Source organism: Lampetra fluviatilis, unplaced genomic scaffold, assembly GCF_964198595.1.
Source record: "Lampetra fluviatilis unplaced genomic scaffold, kcLamFluv1.1 SCAFFOLD_525, whole genome shotgun sequence".
Lineage (NCBI taxonomy): Eukaryota > Metazoa > Chordata > Hyperoartia > Petromyzontiformes > Petromyzontidae > Lampetra > Lampetra fluviatilis.
Genome location: NW_027621179.1, coordinates 54,302 through 72,631, shown reverse-complemented (window position 1 = coordinate 72,631; position 18,330 = coordinate 54,302). Strand labels below are relative to the sequence as shown.

Genomic DNA, 18,330 nt, shown 5'->3' with positions numbered 1-18,330 from the left:
TGTGTGTCGTTGTGGTGGTTGCTGTTGAGATGGTTGTGGTGATTTGTTTCTGAGGTTGTTGCGATGGTTGTTGTTGTTGCGCTAGTTGTAGTGATTGTGGTTGTTGCTGTGGTACTTGTGGTTGTGTGTTCTTGTGGTTGTTGTGATTGTTGTGGTGGTGGTTGTTGTTGTGATTGTGGTGGTTTGTTGTGTGTGTTTGCTGTGGTACTTGTGTGGTTGTTCTTGTGGTTGTTGTGATTGTTGTGGTGGTGTGTTGTTTGTGATTGTGTGTTGTAGGTACTTGTGGTGGTTTCTTGTGTGGTTGTTCTTGGTTGTTGTTTGTTTGTGTGTGTTGTTGTGTGGTTGTTGTGATTGTGGTGGTTGTTGTGATGGTGGTTGTTGTGTGTGTTGTTGTGTGTTTGTTGTTGCGGTTGTTTTGGTTGTTGCAGAGGCGAGAACGGAGTTGAGTGAACCTGAGGACGAACCGCAACCACCACAACCACCGCAACAACCGCAACAACCACCGCCCAGCTACAACGGCGGTGCGAACACAACAACCACAGCAACAACCACAACAACGCCGCCAACACCACAACCTGCAGCAGCGGCAGCAGCTTCAACAACAGCAACAACCGAAAGCCACAGGCAGAGTTGTTGCTGGCAACAACAACCACAAACCACAACCTCGCAGCCAGAATTCACAGGTGAGGGCAAGCCGTTGTTGTGTTGGTTGTTGTTGGTGTGTTGTTGGTTTGGTTGTTGTTGGATTTTCTTCTCTTTGGTGTTGTTGTGTTGTTGTTAGTTGTTGTTGGGTTGTTGTGTGTTGGGTTGTTGTTGTGTTTGGTTGTTGTTGGGTTGTTGTTGTTGTGGTTTGGTTGTTGTTGTGTTTGGTTGTTGTTTTGTGTTGGGTTGTTGGATTGTTGTTGGGTTGTTGTTGTTGTTGTGTTTGGTTGTTTTTATTGGGTTGTTGTTATGTTTGGTTGTTGTTGTGTTGGGTTGTTGTGTTTGTTGTGTTTGGTGTTGTTTTTGTATTGGGTTGTTGGATTGTTGTTAGGTTGTTGTGTTAATGTTGTGGCAATGTTGTCGAGTTGCCGTGGTAACGACACTGTGATTGTTGTTGTTCCGGGGCTGGCACGGCCCATGTTGAGGTAGTTTGTGGTTGTTGTGGTTGCCGTGGTGACGTTGCTGTGGTTGCCGTGGTAATGTGGTGGTTGCCGTGGTAACGTTGCTGTGGTTGCCGTGGTAACTTTCTGTGGTTGTAGCCGTCCCCCGGGGTCGTGCTGCCCGCGTTGCCGTGGTAACGCTGCAGTGCCCCGCGCCCCTCCCCCCGGTCTCCACGGCAACGCTGAGGCGCAGCCAGCGCCACACCCGTCTCCACGGCAACCAGGAAAATCGTCTCCACGGCAACCGCACCTGGGCCAAGGTACCCCCTGGAGACCCGGCCATTGTGAACCCACCAACCCACCCACCCACCAACCCACCCACCAACCCACCCACCAACCCACCAACCCACCCACCAACCCACCCACCAACCCACCAACCCACCAACCCACCCACCAACCCACCCACCAACCCACCGATCCACCCACCAACCCACCCACCAACCCACCCACCAACCCACCGATCCACCCACCAACCACCAACCAACCCACCAACCAACCCACCAACCCACCCACCAACCCACCCACCAACCCACCAACCCACCAACCCACCCACCAACCCACCCACCAACCCACCCACCCACCAACCCACCAACCCACCCACCCACCAACCCACCCACCAACCCACCGATCCATCCACCAACCCACCCACCAACCCCACCACCAACCCACCGATCCACCCACCAACCCACCAACCAACCCACCAACCAACCCACCAACCCACCCACCAACCCACCCACCAACCCACCCACCAACCCACCGATCCACCCACCAACCCACCAACCCACCCACCAACCAACCCACCAACCCACCCACCAACCCACCCACCAACCCACCAACCCACCCACCAACCCACCCCACCAACCCACCGATCCATCCACCAACCCACCCACCAACCCACCCACCAACCCACCGATCCACCCACCAACCCACCAACCAACCCACCAACCCACCAACTCACCCACCCACCAACCGATCCACCCACCAACCCACCCACCAACGCACCCACCAACCAACCGATCCACCCACCAACCCACCAACCCACCCACCAACCCACCAATTCACCCACCCACCAACCCACCAATCCACCACCAACCCACCAATCCACCCACCCAACCCACCAACCCACCCACCAACCCACCCACTAACCCACCAACCCACCAACCCACCAACCCACCCACCAACCCACCAACCCACCCACCAAACCACCCACCAACTCACCCACCAACCCACCCACCAACCCACCCACCAACCCACCAACGCACCAACCCACCAACCCACCCACCAACCAACCCACCCACCAACCCACCAACGCACCCACCAACCCACCCACCAACCAACTCACCAACCCACCAACCAACCCACCCACCAACCCACCAACCCACCCACCAACCCACCCACCAACCCACACACCCAACAATCCACCCACCAACCCACCCACCAACCCACACACCCACCAACCCACCCACCAACCCACCAACCCACCACCCACCAACCCACCAACCACCCACCAACCCACCCACCAACCCACCAACCCACCCACCAACCCACCCACCAACCCACCCACCAACCCACCAACCCACCCACCAACCCACCAACCCACCCACCAACCCACCACCACCCACCAACCCACCCACCAACCCACCACCAACCCACCAACCCACCCACCAACCCACCAACCCACCCACCAACCCACCCACCAACCCACCCACCAACCCACCCACCAACCCACCCACCAACCCACCAACCCACCCACCAACCCACCAACCACCCACCAACCACCAACCCACCCACCAACCCACCCACCAACCCACCCACCAATTCCACCAACCCACCCACCCACCAACCCACCCACCAACCCACCAACCCACCAACCCACCCACCAACCCACCAACCCACCCACCAACCCACCCACCAACCCACCCACCAACCCACCAACCAACCACCAACCCACCCACCAACCCACCCACCAACCAACCCACCAACCCACCCACCAACCCACCAACCCACCCACCAACCCACCAACCCACCAAACCCACCCACCCACCAACCCACCACCAACCCACCAACCCACCCACCAACCCACGCACCAATCCACCCACCAACCCACCCACCAACCCACCCACCAACCCACCAACCCACCAACCCACCCACCAACCCACCCACCAACCCACCAACCCACCAACCCACCCACCAACCCACCAACCCACCCACCAACCCACCAACCCACCCACCAACCCACCCACCAACCCACCAACCCACCAACCCACCCACCAACCCACCCACCAACCCACCCACCAACCCACCCACCAACCCACCCACCAACCCACCAACCCACCCACCAACCCACCCACCAAACCCACCAACCCACCCACCAACCCACCCACCAACCCACCCACCATTCCACCAACCCCACCCACCAACCCACCAACCCACCCACCAACCCACCCACCAACCCACCAACCCACCAACCCACCCACCAACCCACCAACCACCAACCCACCCACCCCACCAACCCACCAACCCACCCACCAACCCACCCACCAACCCACCCACCAACCCACCAACCCACCCACCAACCCACCAACCCACCCACCAACCCACCCACCAACCCACCCACCAACCCACCAACCCACCCACCAACCCACCAACCCACCCACCAACCCACCCACCAACCCACCAACCCACCCACCAACCCACCCACCAACCCACCAACCCACCCACCAACCCACCCACCAACCCACCAACCCACCCACCAACCCACCCACCAACCCACCAACCCACCCACCAACCCACCCACCAACCCACCCACCAACCCACCCACCAACCCCACCAACCAACCCACCAACCCACCCACCAACCCACCAACCCACCCACCAACCCACCAACCCACCCACCAACCCACCAACCCACCCACCAACCCACCCACCAACCCACCCACCAATCCACCCACCAACCCACCCACCAACCCACCCACCAACCCACCAACCCACCCACCAACCCACCCACCAACCCACCCACCAACCCACCCACCAACCCACCAACCCACCCACCAACCCACCAACCCACCCACCAACCCACCAACCCACCCACCAACCCACCCACCAACCCACCAACCCACCCACCAACCCACCAACCCATCCACCAACCCACCCACCAACCCACCCACCAACCCACCAACCCACCCACCAACCCAACAACCCACCAACCCACCCACCAACCCACCCACCAATAACCAACCCACCCACCAACCCACCCACCAACCCACCAACCCACCAACCCACCCACCAACCCACCAACCCACCCACCAACCCACCCACAAACCCACCAACCCACCCACCAACCCAACAACCCACCCACCAACCCACCCACCAACCCACCAACCCACCCACCAACCCACCAACCCACCCACCAACCCACCCACCAACCCACCAACCCACCCACCAACCCACCAACCCAACAACCCACCAACCCACCCACCAACCCACCCACCAACCCACCCACCAACCCACCCACCAACCCACCCACCAACCCACCAACCCACCCACCAACCCACCCACCAACCCACCAACCCACCCACCAACCCACCCACCAACCCACCCACCAACCCACCAACCCACCCACCAACCCACCAACCCACCCACCAACCCACCAACCCACCCACCAACCCACCCACCAACCCACCCACCAACCCACCAACCCACCCACCAACCCACCAACCCACCCACCAACCCACCCACCAACCCACCAACCCACCCACCAAACGCACCCACCCACCAACCCACCCACCAACCCACCAACCCACCCACCAACCCACCAACCCACCCACCAACCCACCCACCAACCCACCAACCCACCAACCCACCCACCAAACCCACCCACCAACCCACCCACCAACCCACCAACCCACCCACCAACCCACCCACCAACCCACCAACCCACCCACCAACCCACCCACCAACCCACCCACCAACCCACCCACCAACCCACCAACCCACCCACCAACCCACCAACCCACCCACCAACCCACCAACCCACCCACCAACCCACCAACCCACCAACCCACCCACCAACCCACCAACCCACCCACCAACCCACCCACCAACCCACCAACCCACCCACCAACCCACCCACCAACCCACCCACCAACCCACCAACCCACCCACCAACCCACCAACCCACCCACCAACCCACCAACCCACCCACCAACCCACCAACCCACCCACCAAACCCACCCACCAACCCACCCACCAACCCACCAACCCACCCACCAACCCACCCACCAACCCACCAACCCACCCACCAACCCACCCACCAACCCACCAACCAACCCACCCACCAACCCACCCACCAACCCACCAACCCACCCACCAACCCACCCACCAACCCACCCACCAACCCACCCACCAACCCACCCACCAACCCACCCACCAACCCACCCACCAACCCACCAACCCACCCACCAACCCACCCACCCAGCTCAGCTGTGCGAGTGTCGCTCTTGATCACGTGACTGACTAACCACCCTCTCTCCCCCCCACCCTCTCTCCCACCCCTCCCCCCACCCACCCACCCCCCCTCCCTACACCCACCCACCCCCCTCCCCCCACCATCCCCCTCTCCCCCCACAATTCCCCCCTCCCCCCACCATCCCCCCCTTCCCTCCCCCACCCCTCCCCCCTTCTCTCCCCCCACCATCCCCCATCCACCCACCCCCCCCACCATCCCCCCCTCTATCCCCTCTCCCGCCCCCTCTCCCCCCCTCCCCTCTCCCTCCCCCCACCATCCATCCCTCCCCCACCATCTCTTCCCTCCCCCCGCTCTCCCCCTCTCTCCCCCTCCCTCCCCTCTCCCTCCCCCCACCACCACCCCCCCCCCTCCCTCCCCTCCCTCCCTCCCCCCCTCTCCCCCCCTCCCCTCTCCTCCCCTCCCCCCACCCCCCCTCCCCCCTTCTCCCCCCCCCCCCAGCGCTACGCCGGCTTCTCCCCGGACTCCCCCCCGTCGCCCCCCCCCTCCCCCTCCCCCCGCCCCCACCGCGGGGGAGGGGGGGTGGGGGCTCCCCCCCGCAGGAGAGGAGGAGGGGGAGGGGCCGTCCTCCCCCCCTCGTCGGTTGGGGCTGGGGGTGGGGGCCGGCGCCCCCGCAGAGGTGGGGGCCAGGCGGGGGGGGCTGCGAGGGTGGGGGCCGCGGGGGGTGCGAGGGTGGGGGCCGCGGGGGGTGCGAGGGTGGGGGCTGCGGGGGGTGCGAGGGTGCTGAGGCCTCCCCCACTGAACCCCACGCGGAGGGGAGGGGCTGGAGCCCACGTCACGGTGAGTGGGGGGGAAGGGCTGGGGGGAAGGGGCTGGGGGGGAGGGGCTCGGAGGGAGGGGGTAGGGGGGGAGGGGCTGGGGGGGAGGGGAGGAGCTGGGGGGGAGGGGCTGGGGGGGAGGGGAGGGGCTGGGGGTGCTGGCTGAGAGGGAAGCAGCGTGCTGTGTGTAACCTCTCTCTCTCCCCACAACCACCACAACAACCACCACAACAACCACCACAACAACCACCACAACAACCACCACCCCCACATCAACCACCACCCCCACATCAACCACCACCCCCACATCAACCACCCCCATCAACGACCACCACAACATCAACCACCACATCAACCACCACATCACAACCCCCACAACCCCCACAACCACCACCACATCAACCACCACCACCACAACCACATCAAACACAACAACCCGCACCACATCAACCCCCACCACAACCACCACATCAACCACCACATCAACCCCCACCACAACCACCACATCAACCCCCACATCAACCACCACATCAACCCCCACCACAACCACCACATCAACCCCCACATCAACCCCCACCACATCAACCACCACAACAACCACCACATCAACCCCCACCACAACCACCACATCAACCCCCACCACAACCACCACATCAACCCCCACATCAACCCCCACCACATCAACCACCACATCAACCACCACATCAACCCCCACCACATCAACCACCACATCAACCCCCACCACATCAACCACCACAACAACCACCACCACATCAACCACCACCACCACATCAACCACCACTACAACCACCCCCACATCAACCCCCACAACCACCACATCAACCCCCACAACCACCACATCAACCCCCACAACCACCACATCAACCCCCACAACCACCACATCAACCCCCACAACCACCACATCAACCCCCACAACCACCACATCAACCCCCACAACCACCACATCAACCCCCACAACCACCACATCAACCCCCACAACCACCACATCAACCCCCACAACCACCACATCAACCCCCACAACCACCACATCAACCCCCACAACCACCACATCAACCCCCACAACCACCACATCAACCCCCACAACCACCACATCAACCCCCACAACCACCACATCAACCCCCACAACCACCACATCAACCCCCACAACCACCACATCAACCCCCACAACCACCACATCAACCCCCACAACCACCACATCAACCCCCACAACCACCACATCAACCCCCACAACCACCACATCAACCCCCACAACCACCACATCAACCACCACATCAACCCCCACAACCACCACATCAACCCCCACAACCACCACATCAACCCCCACAACCACCACATCAACCCCCACAACCACCACATCAACCCCCACAACCACCACATCAACCCCCACAACCACCACATCAACCCCCACAACCACCACATCAACCCCCACAACCACCACATCAACCCCCACAACCACCACATCAACCCCCACAACCACCACATCAACCCCCACAACCACCACATCAACCCCCACAACCACCACATCAACCCCCACAACCACCACATCAACCCCCACAACCACCACATCAACCCCCACAACCACCACATCAACCCCCACAACCACCACATCAACCCCCACAACCACCACATCAACCCCCACAACCACCACATCAACCCCCACAACCACCACATCAACCCCCACAACCACCACATCAACCCCCACAACCACCACATCAACCCCCACAACCACCACATCAACCCCCACAACCACCACATCAACCCCCACAACCACCACATCAACCCCCACAACCACCACATCAACCCCCACAACCACCACATCAACCCCCACAACCACCACATCAACCCCCACAACCACCACATCAACCCCCACAACCACCACATCAACCCCCACAACCACCACATCCTACCCCCACAACCACCACATCAACCCCCACAACCACCACATCAACCACAACAACCACCACATCAACCCCCACAACCACCACATCAACCCCCACAACCACCACATCAACCCCCACAATCACCACATCAACCCCCACAACCACCACATCAACCACAACAACACCAACCACCACAGACGCTACAGAAGCAACCGCGTGCAACAGGAAGAGGCGCCGCTGGTGTTACCTCCTCCGCCGTTACCTCCGCCGTTACCTCCGCCGTTACCAACGCCGGCGTTACCGGCGTTGTTACCGTGGGCTTGCCCGACCCGGCCACGGTGACCACCAAGTCTCCGTGCCCCCCGTGCCCCCCGTGCCCCCCACTGCTCCACGTCGTGCGGCCGGCCGGCCTTGGCCCGCCACCGGACACCGTGGAATTGTGTGGGGGGGGAGGGGCTGGGGGGGGAGGAGGGGGGGGAGGGGCTGGGGGGGGAGGGGGAGGGGCTGTCCACCCGCTGAGGCGGGAGCAGTGGCTGAAGGTGTTTCTGCTGCTGCCAGCGGGGGACCTCGCACGCTGCCTGCGCGTGTGCAAGGCCTGGAACCGGTGGTGGGACACACACACAGACACACACAGACAGAGACACACAGACAGATACAGACACACAGATACACACAGACAGATACAGACACACACACACAGACACACACACACACAGATACACACACACACAGATACACACACACATAGATACACACACACAGATACATGCACACAGAGACACAGACACACACAGATACAGACACACACAGACACGCACGCTGCTTGCGCGTGTGCAAGGCCTGGAACCGGTGGTGGGACACACACACAGACAGAGACACACAGACAGATACAGACACACAGATACACACAGACAGATACAGACACACACACACAGACACACACACACAGATACACACACACACAGATACACACACACAGATACATGCACACAGAGACACAGACACACACAGATACAGACACACACACAGACACACACGCACGCTGCTTGCGCGTGTGCAAGGCCTGGAACCGGTGGTGGGACACACACAGACACACACAGACAGAGACACACAGACAGATACAGACACACAGACAGATACAGACACACACAGACACACACACACAGACACACACACACAGACACACACACACAGATACACACACACAGATACATGCACACAGAGACACAGACACACACAGATACAGACACACACACAGACACACACGCACGCTGCTTGCGCGTGTGCAAGGCCTGGAACCGGTGGTGGGACACACACAGACACACACAGACAGAGACACACAGACAGATACAGACACACAGACAGATACAGACACACACAGACACACACACACAGACACACACACACAGACACACACACACAGATACACACACACAGATACATGCACACAGAGACATGCACACAGAGACACAGACACACACAGATACAGACACACACAGACACACACACAGACACACACGCACGCTGCTTGCGCGTGTGCAAGGCCTGGAACCGGTGGTGGGACACACACAGACACACACAGACAGAGACACACAGACAGATACAGACACACAGACAGATACAGACACACACAGACACACACAGACAGATACAGACACACAGATACACACAGACAGATACAGACACACACAGACACACACAGACACACACACACAGATACACACAGATGCACACACACAGATACATGCACACAGAGACACAGACACACACAGATACAGACACACACACAGACACACACACAGACACACACGCACGCTGCCTGCGCGTGTGCAAGGCCTGGAACCGGTGGTGGGACACACACACAGACACACACAGAGACACACAGACAGATACAGACACACAGATACACACAGACAGATACAGACACACACAGACACACACACACAGACACACACACACAGATACACACACACAGATACATGCACACAGAGACACAGACACACACAGATACAGACACACACACAGACACACACACAGACACACACGCACGCTGCTTGCGCGTGTGCAAGGCCTGGAACCGGTGGTGGGACACACACATGCACACACAGACACACAGAGATACAGACACACACACAGACACACGCACAGACACACACAGACGCACACAGACACACACACAGACACACACGCACGCTGCTTGCGCGTGTGCAAGGCCTGGAACCGGTGGTGGGACACACACACAGACACACACAGACAGAGACACACAGACAGATACAGACACACAGATACACACAGACAGATACAGACACACACAGACACACACACACAGACACACACACACAGACACACACACACAGATACATGCACACAGAAACACAGACACACACAGATACAGACACACACACAGACACACACAGACACGCACGCACGCTGCCTGCGCGTGTACAAGGCCTGGAACCGGTGGTGGGACACACAGACACACACACACAGACACACAGACACACAGACACAGACAGACACACAGACACACACGCACGCTGCCTGCGCGTGTGCAAGGCCTGGAACCGGTGGTGGGACACACAGACACAGACACACACAGACACACACAGACACACAGACACACACAGATACACAGACACACACAGACACACACAGACACACACAGACACACAGACACACACAGACACACGCACACAGACACAGACACACGCACAGACACATACAGACACACACACAGACACATACACAGACACATACAGACACACATACAGACACACACACGCACGCTGCCTGCGCGTGTGCAAGGCCTGGAACCGGTGGTGGGTGTGGGGGGGGGGACACACAGACAGACACACACACAGACACACACAAACAGATACAGACACACAGACACACACACACAGACACACACACACAGACACACACACAGACACACACAAACAGATACAGACACACAGACACACACACACAGACACACACGCACGCTGCCTGCGCTTGTGCAAGGCCCGGAACCGGTGGTGGGTGGGGGGGGGAGAGTGGGACACACAGACACACACACATAGACACAACAACAACAACAACCGCCATTCGCCACCAAGTGGCGGTGACGTCACCACGACGCTTGTGCCAGGCCATGTGCACCTTGAGGCTACCACGTGAAGTGTCGAACGCCCGCTGGCAGGAGGTCACGGGGCAGACCCAGCAGGTGCCACGGGTCGACTGACCAAGATGACCGAGATGACTGGCTGATGCACCACCTGTGCCCCCTACTGTGCCAACTTGCTGTGCTTTAGCCACCCGGCGCTCCGCTCGTTGTTGTGAGCGTCGCTCCTCCGCCCTCCGTTGTTGTTGGAGGGCGACTGCCTCCAACTGCCCAGTAGCGTCCTTCACGAGCCTCCTCCACTGAGGCCGATCTTGACACCGCTGGTACCAGTCATCGGCAAGTCCACTCAGCTCCACGTCCTCCTGTACCACATCACTCCATCTCTTCTCTAGCCCGTGCCGCGCCCGTTTAGCCCCCTCGATCCGGCCGAACAAAAGCTGTTTAGGCATGCGGTGGCTGGGCATGCGGGCTACATGACCCAGCCAACGCAGCCTTGCCTGCCGGAGGAGCTCACCGATGGGACTTTGCCCAGATCTTTCAAGGACTTGTGAGCTCCTCACACAATCCAGCCTGGTCCGGCAAAACAACCTCCTACCTCCTCGCGGTGCCGGACGGGCAACACTGTCGTGGGCAGTGCTGTGGGGGGGGGGGCCAATGCCCATTGGCCTCTCCCCTCATGGCGTCTGTGACCACCACAGTGGCTAAACGGGGGATCTGCACGGGTGCGAGGGGATGGTAACCCCTCCACCGTCAATTAACCACCACTAAACTACGAATTAAACACACAGACACACACACAGACACACACACAGTCACACACAGACACACACAGACAGACACAGACACACACAGACACACACACAGACACAGACACACACACAGTCACACACAGACAGACACACTCAGACACACACACACAGACACACACAGACACACACAGACACACACAGACACACACAGACACACACAGACACACACACAGACACACACACAGAGACACACAGACACACACAGAGACGCACAGACACACACAGAGACACACACACAGACACACACAGAGACACACTCTATGTGTGTGTGTGTCTCTCCGCGTGTCTCTCTGTAGGTGTATCGACCGCCGCCTTTGGGCTCACGTTGACCTGTCGCACCGACGGCCGACGGCGGTGACGGCGGTGAAGGCGGTGAGGGTGGCGGTGAGGGCATCGTCCTCACCCTCCTCACCCTCCTCCTCACCCTCCTCCTCACCCTCCTCACCCCGCTCACCATCGCCGGTGTCCTCGTCGTCCGGCGTCGTGCTCCGTGGCGTCGTGCGGAGGCAGCCGCTCTCGCTGGACATCTCGCGTTGCCCCCTCTCACTCGCCCAGCTCGGCTGGCTCACAGCCAGGCTGCCAGGTGCTGCACCCTCACTCACACTCACACTCGCTCACACTCGCTCACACTCACTCACACTCTCACTCACACTCTCACTCACCTTCTCGCTGGACATCTCGCGTTGCCCCCTCTCACTCGCCCAGCTCGGCTGGCTCACAGCCAGGCTGCCAGGTGCTGCTCGCTTGCTCATTCACGCTCACACTCGCTCATTCACACTCGCTCGCTCACACTCGCTCACTCACTCGCTCACACTCACACTCGCTCACACTCGCTCACACTCGCTCGCTCACACTCACTCACATTCGCTCGCTCACTCACTCACTCGCTCACTCGCTCACGCTCGCTCACACTCACTCGCTCGCTCACTCGCTCGCTCACTCACTCACTCGCTCGCTCACTCACACTCGCTCACTCACACTCACACTCGCACGCTCACACTCGCTCACTCTCACTCGCTCGCACTTGCTCACACTCACTCACACTCTCTCACACTCGCTCACACTCGCTCACACTCGCTCACTCACTGTATCACTCACTCTCGCTCACTCGCTCACACTCGCTCACACTCACTCACACTCGCTCACACTCACTCACACTCTCACTCACACTCTCACTCACCTTCTCGCTGGACATCTCGCGTTGCCCCCTCTCACTCGCCCAGCTCGGCTGGCTCACAGCCAGGCTGCCAGGTGCTGCACCCTCACTCACACTCACACTCGCTCACACTCGCTCATTCACACTCGCTCGCTCACACTCGCTCACTCACTCAATCACACTCACACTCGCTCACACTCGCTCACACTCGCTCGCTCACACTCACTCACACTCGCTCGCTCACTCACTCGCTCACACGCTCACTCGCTCACGCTCGCTCACACTCACTCGCTCGCTCGCTCACTCACTCACTCGCTCACTCACTCACTCGCTCGCTCACTCACACTCGCTCACTCACACTCACACTCGCTCGCTCACACTCGCTCACTCACACTCTCACACTCGCTCACACTCTCTCACACTCGCTCACACTCGCTCACACTCGCTCACTCACTGTATCACTCACTCTTACTCGCTCACTCACTCACACTCGCTCACACTCACTCACACTCTCACTCACACTCTCACTCACACTCTCACTCACACTCTCACTCACACTCTCACTCACTCACCTTCTCGCTGGACATCTCGCGTTGCCCCCTCTCACTCGCCCAGCTCGGCTGGCTCACAGCCAGGCTGCCAGGTGCTGCACCCTCGCTTACACTCGCTCACACTCGCTCATTCACACTCGCTCGCTCACACTCGCTCACACTCGCTCATTCACACTCGCTCGCTCACACTCGCTCACACTCGCTCGCTCATTCACACTGTCACTCACACTGTCACTCACTCACACTCACTCATTCACACTCGCTCACACTCGCTCGCTCACACTCGCTCACACTCTCTCACACTCACTCGCTCATTCACACTGTCACTCACACTGTCACTCACTCACACTCATTCACACTCGCTCACACTCACTCATTCACACTCGCTCACACTCGCTCGCTCACACTCGCTCACACTCACTCTCTTACTCACATTCACTTACCTTCACTCACTCACTCGCTCGCTCACACTCGCTCGCTCACACTCACTCACACTCGCTCGCTCACACTCGCTCACACTCGCTCGCTCATTCACACTGTCACTCACACTGTCACTCACTCACACTCATTCACACTCGCTCACACTCGCTCGCTCACACTCGCTCACACTCACTCTCTTACTCACATTCACTTACCTTCACTCACTCGCTCGCTCACACGCGCTCACTCGCTCACACTCGCTCACACTCGCTCACTCACCTTTACTCACTTGCTCACTCACACTCGCTCACTCACTCACACTCAATCACTCACCCGCTCACTCGCTCACTCACTCGCACTCACACTCACTCGCTCACACTCGCTCACTCACCTTTACTCACTTGCTCACTCACACTCGCTCACTCACTCACACTCACTCGCTCACACTCACTCACCTTTACTCACTTGCTCACTCACACTCTCTCACTCACTCACACTCAATCACTCACCCGCTCACTCGCTCACTCACTCGCACTCGCTCACACTCGCTCACACTCGCTCACTCACCTTTACTCACTTGCTCACTCACACTCGCTCACTCACTCACACTCAATCACTCACCCGCTCACTCGCTCACTCACTCGCACTCACACTCACTCGCTCACACTCGCTCACTCACCTTTACTCACTTGCTCACTCACACTCGCTCACTCACTCACACTCAATCACTCACCCGCTCACTCGCTCACTCACTCGCTCACCCGCTCACTCTCTCACTCACTCACTCACCTGCTCACTCTCTCACTCACCCACTCACCCGCTCACTCGCTCACTCACCCACTCTCTCACTCACTCACTCTCCCCCTTCACTCTCCCTCACTCTCTGTTGACTATGCTGGCGGTAGTGGTGGTGGTGGTGGTGATGATGGTGGTGATGGTCGTGGTGGTTATGGTGGTGGCGATGATGATGACAGTGGTTGTGGTGACGTTGGTTGTGGTGGTGTTGGTGGTGGTGACACTGGTGGTTGTGGTGGTGGTGATGATAATGGTGGTGGTGCCGGTGGTGGTGATGCTGGTGGTGGTGGTGATGATTGTGGTGGTTGTGATGGTGACGATGGTTGTGGTTGTGTTGGTGGTGGTGACTGGTTGTGGTGGTGCTGGTGGTGATGATGGTGATGGTAGTGATGGTGATGATGATGGTGGTGGTGGTTGTAGTGATGGTAGTGATAGTGGTGGTGGTGATGATGATTGTGGTGGTGACGATGGTTGTGGTTGTGGTGGTGGTGGTGGTGTTGACACTGGTGGTTGTGGTGGTGGTGGTGGTGGTGGTGATTGTGATGATGGTGGTTGTGGTGGTGATGGTGGTGTTGACAACTGTTGTGGTGGTGGTGTTGACACTGATGGTTGTGGTGGTGGTTGTGGTGGTTGTGTTGGTGGTGGTGGTGGTTGTGGTGGTGTTGACACTGGTGGTGGTGGTGGTGGTTGTGATGGTGGTGGTTGTGGTGGTGTTGACACTGGTTGTTGTGGTGGTGGTGGTTGTGGTGGTGCAGGCCTACAGGTGCTCTGCATGCCGTGTGGTGGCGATGATGGTTGTGGTGGTTGTGATTGTTGTTGTGGTGGTGATGGTGGTGAAACTGGTTGTTGGGGTGGTGGTGGTGGTGCAGGCCTACAGGTGCTCAGCATGCCGTGTGGTGGTGGTGATGATGATTGTGGCGGTTGTGATGGTTGTTGTGGTGTTGACACTGGTGGTGGTGGTGGTGACGATGATCGTGGTGGTGGTGGTGGTGGTGACACGGGTGGTGGTGGTGGTGGTGGTGACACTGGTTGTTGTGGTGGTTGTGGTGGTTGTTGTGTTTGCAAGCCTTCAGGTGCTCAGCATGCCGTGCTCCTCGTGGGCGAGTGTGGTGTTGACACTGGTTGTTGTGGTGGTGGTGGTGTTGACACTGGTTGTGGTGGTGGTGGTTGTTGTGGTGGTGGTGTTGACACTGGTTGTGGTGGTGGTTGTTGTGGTGGTGGTGGTGTTGACACTGGTTGTGGTGGTGGTGGTTGTTGTGGTGGTGGTGTTGACACTGGTTGTGGTGGTGGTTGTTGTGGTGGTGGTGGTGTTGACACTGGTTGTGGTGGTGGTGGTTGTTGTGGTGGTGGTGTTGACACTGGTTGTGGTGGTGGTTGTTGTGGTGGTGGTGGTGTTGACACTGGTTGTGGTGGTGGTGGTTGTTGTGGTGGTGGTGTTGACACTGGTTGTGGTGGTGGTTGTTGTGGTGGTGGTGGTGTTGACACTGGTTGTGGTGGTGGTGGTTGTTGTGGTGGTGGTGGTGTTGACACTGGTTGTGGTGGTGGTGGTTGTTGTGGTGGTGGTGGTGTTGACACTGGTTGTGGTGGTGGTTGTTGTGGTGGTGGTGGTGTTGACACTGGTTGTGGTGGTGGTGGTTGTTGTGGTGGTGGTGGTGTTGACACTGGTTGTGGTGGTTGTTGTGGTGGTGGTGGTGTTGACACTGGTTGTGGTGGTGGTTGTTGTGGTGGTGGTGGTGTTGACACTGGTTGTGGTGGTGGTGGTTGTTGTGGTGGTGGTGGTGTTGACACTGGTTGTGGTGGTGGTGGTTGTTGTGGTGGTGGTGGTGTTGACACTGGTTGTGGTGGTGGTGGTTGTTGTGGTGGTGGTGGTGTTGACACTGGTTGTGGTGGTGGTGGTTGTTGTGGTGGTGGTGTTGACACTGGTTGTGGTGGTGGTTGTTGTGGTGGTGGTGGTGTTGACACTGGTTGTGGTGGTGGTGGTTGTTGTGGTGGTGGTGGTGTTGACACTGGTTGTGGTGGTGGTGGTTGTTGTGGTGGTGGTGGTGTTGACACTGGTTGTGGTGGTGGTTGTTGTGGTGGTGGTGGTGTTGACACTGGTTGTGGTGGTGGTGGTTGTTGTGGTGGTGGTGGTGTTGACACTGGTTGTGGTGGTTGTTGTGGTGGTGGTGGTGTTGACACTGGTTGTGGTGGTGGTTGTTGTGGTGGTGGTGGTGTTGACACTGGTTGTGGTGGTGGTGGTTGTTGTGGTGGTGGTGGTGTTGACACTGGTTGTGGTGGTGGTGGTTGTTGTGGTGGTGGTGGTGTTGACACTGGTTGTGGTGGTGGTGGTTGTTGTGGTGGTGGTGGTGTTGACACTGGTTGTGGTGGTGGTGGTTGTTGTGGTGGTGGTGGTGTTGACACTGGTTGTGGTGGTGGTGGTTGTTGTGGTGGTGGTGGTGTTGACACTGGTTGTGGTGGTGGTGGTTGTGGTGGTGGTGGTGCAGGCCTCCAGGTGCTCAGCATGCCGTGCTCCTCATGGGCGAGTGTGATGGTGGTGGTGGTGGTGGTGGTGTTGACACTGGTTGTTGTGGTTGTGGTGGTGGTTGTGGTGGTGGTGACGATGATTGTGGTGGTTGTGGTTGTGGTGGTGGTGGTGGTGCAGGCCTCCAGGTGCTCAGCATGCCGTGCTCCTCATGGGCGAGTGTGGCCGCGTTGGTCGGCACTCGCTGCGCTCTTCGCTCGCTCGACCTCAGCTGGACTCACGGCGTGAGGGACGCTCAGCTGAGGGATCTACTCAGCACAGCACCAGATCCACGGCCCGGTTAGTAGCGCCACAACCACCACAACCACCACAACCATCATCACAACCACTACCATCATCACAACCACAACCATCATCACAACCACCACCACAACCACCATCACAACCACCATCACAACCACCATCACAACCATCATCACAACCACCACCTCACGGCGTGAGGGACGCTCAGCTGAGGGATCTACTCAGCACAGCACCAGATCCACGGCCTGGTTAGTAGCGCCACAACCACCACAACCATCACCAAAACCACCACAACCATCATCACAACCACTACCATCATCACAACCACTACCATCATCACAACCACCACCTCACGGCGTGAGGGACGCTCAGCTGAGGGATCTACTCAGCACAGCACCAGACCCACG

At 58.9% G+C, this 18,330-nt stretch overlaps 1 protein-coding gene across 1 annotated transcript; it reads left to right on the top strand.

Moving 5' to 3' along the window:
- Positions 1-581: 581 nt before the first annotated feature.
- On the top strand, positions 582-17,908 carry LOC144954891 (uncharacterized; the record flags this gene model as incomplete). Its single annotated transcript, XM_078885282.1, has 7 exons — positions 582-683; positions 1,242-1,402; positions 6,108-6,446; positions 8,523-8,932; positions 12,534-12,820; positions 17,643-17,681; positions 17,892-17,908. Coding segments are annotated over 7 exons (1,355 nt in total), but the record flags the coding sequence as incomplete, so codon positions are not given.
- Positions 17,909-18,330: the final 422 nt, after the last annotated feature.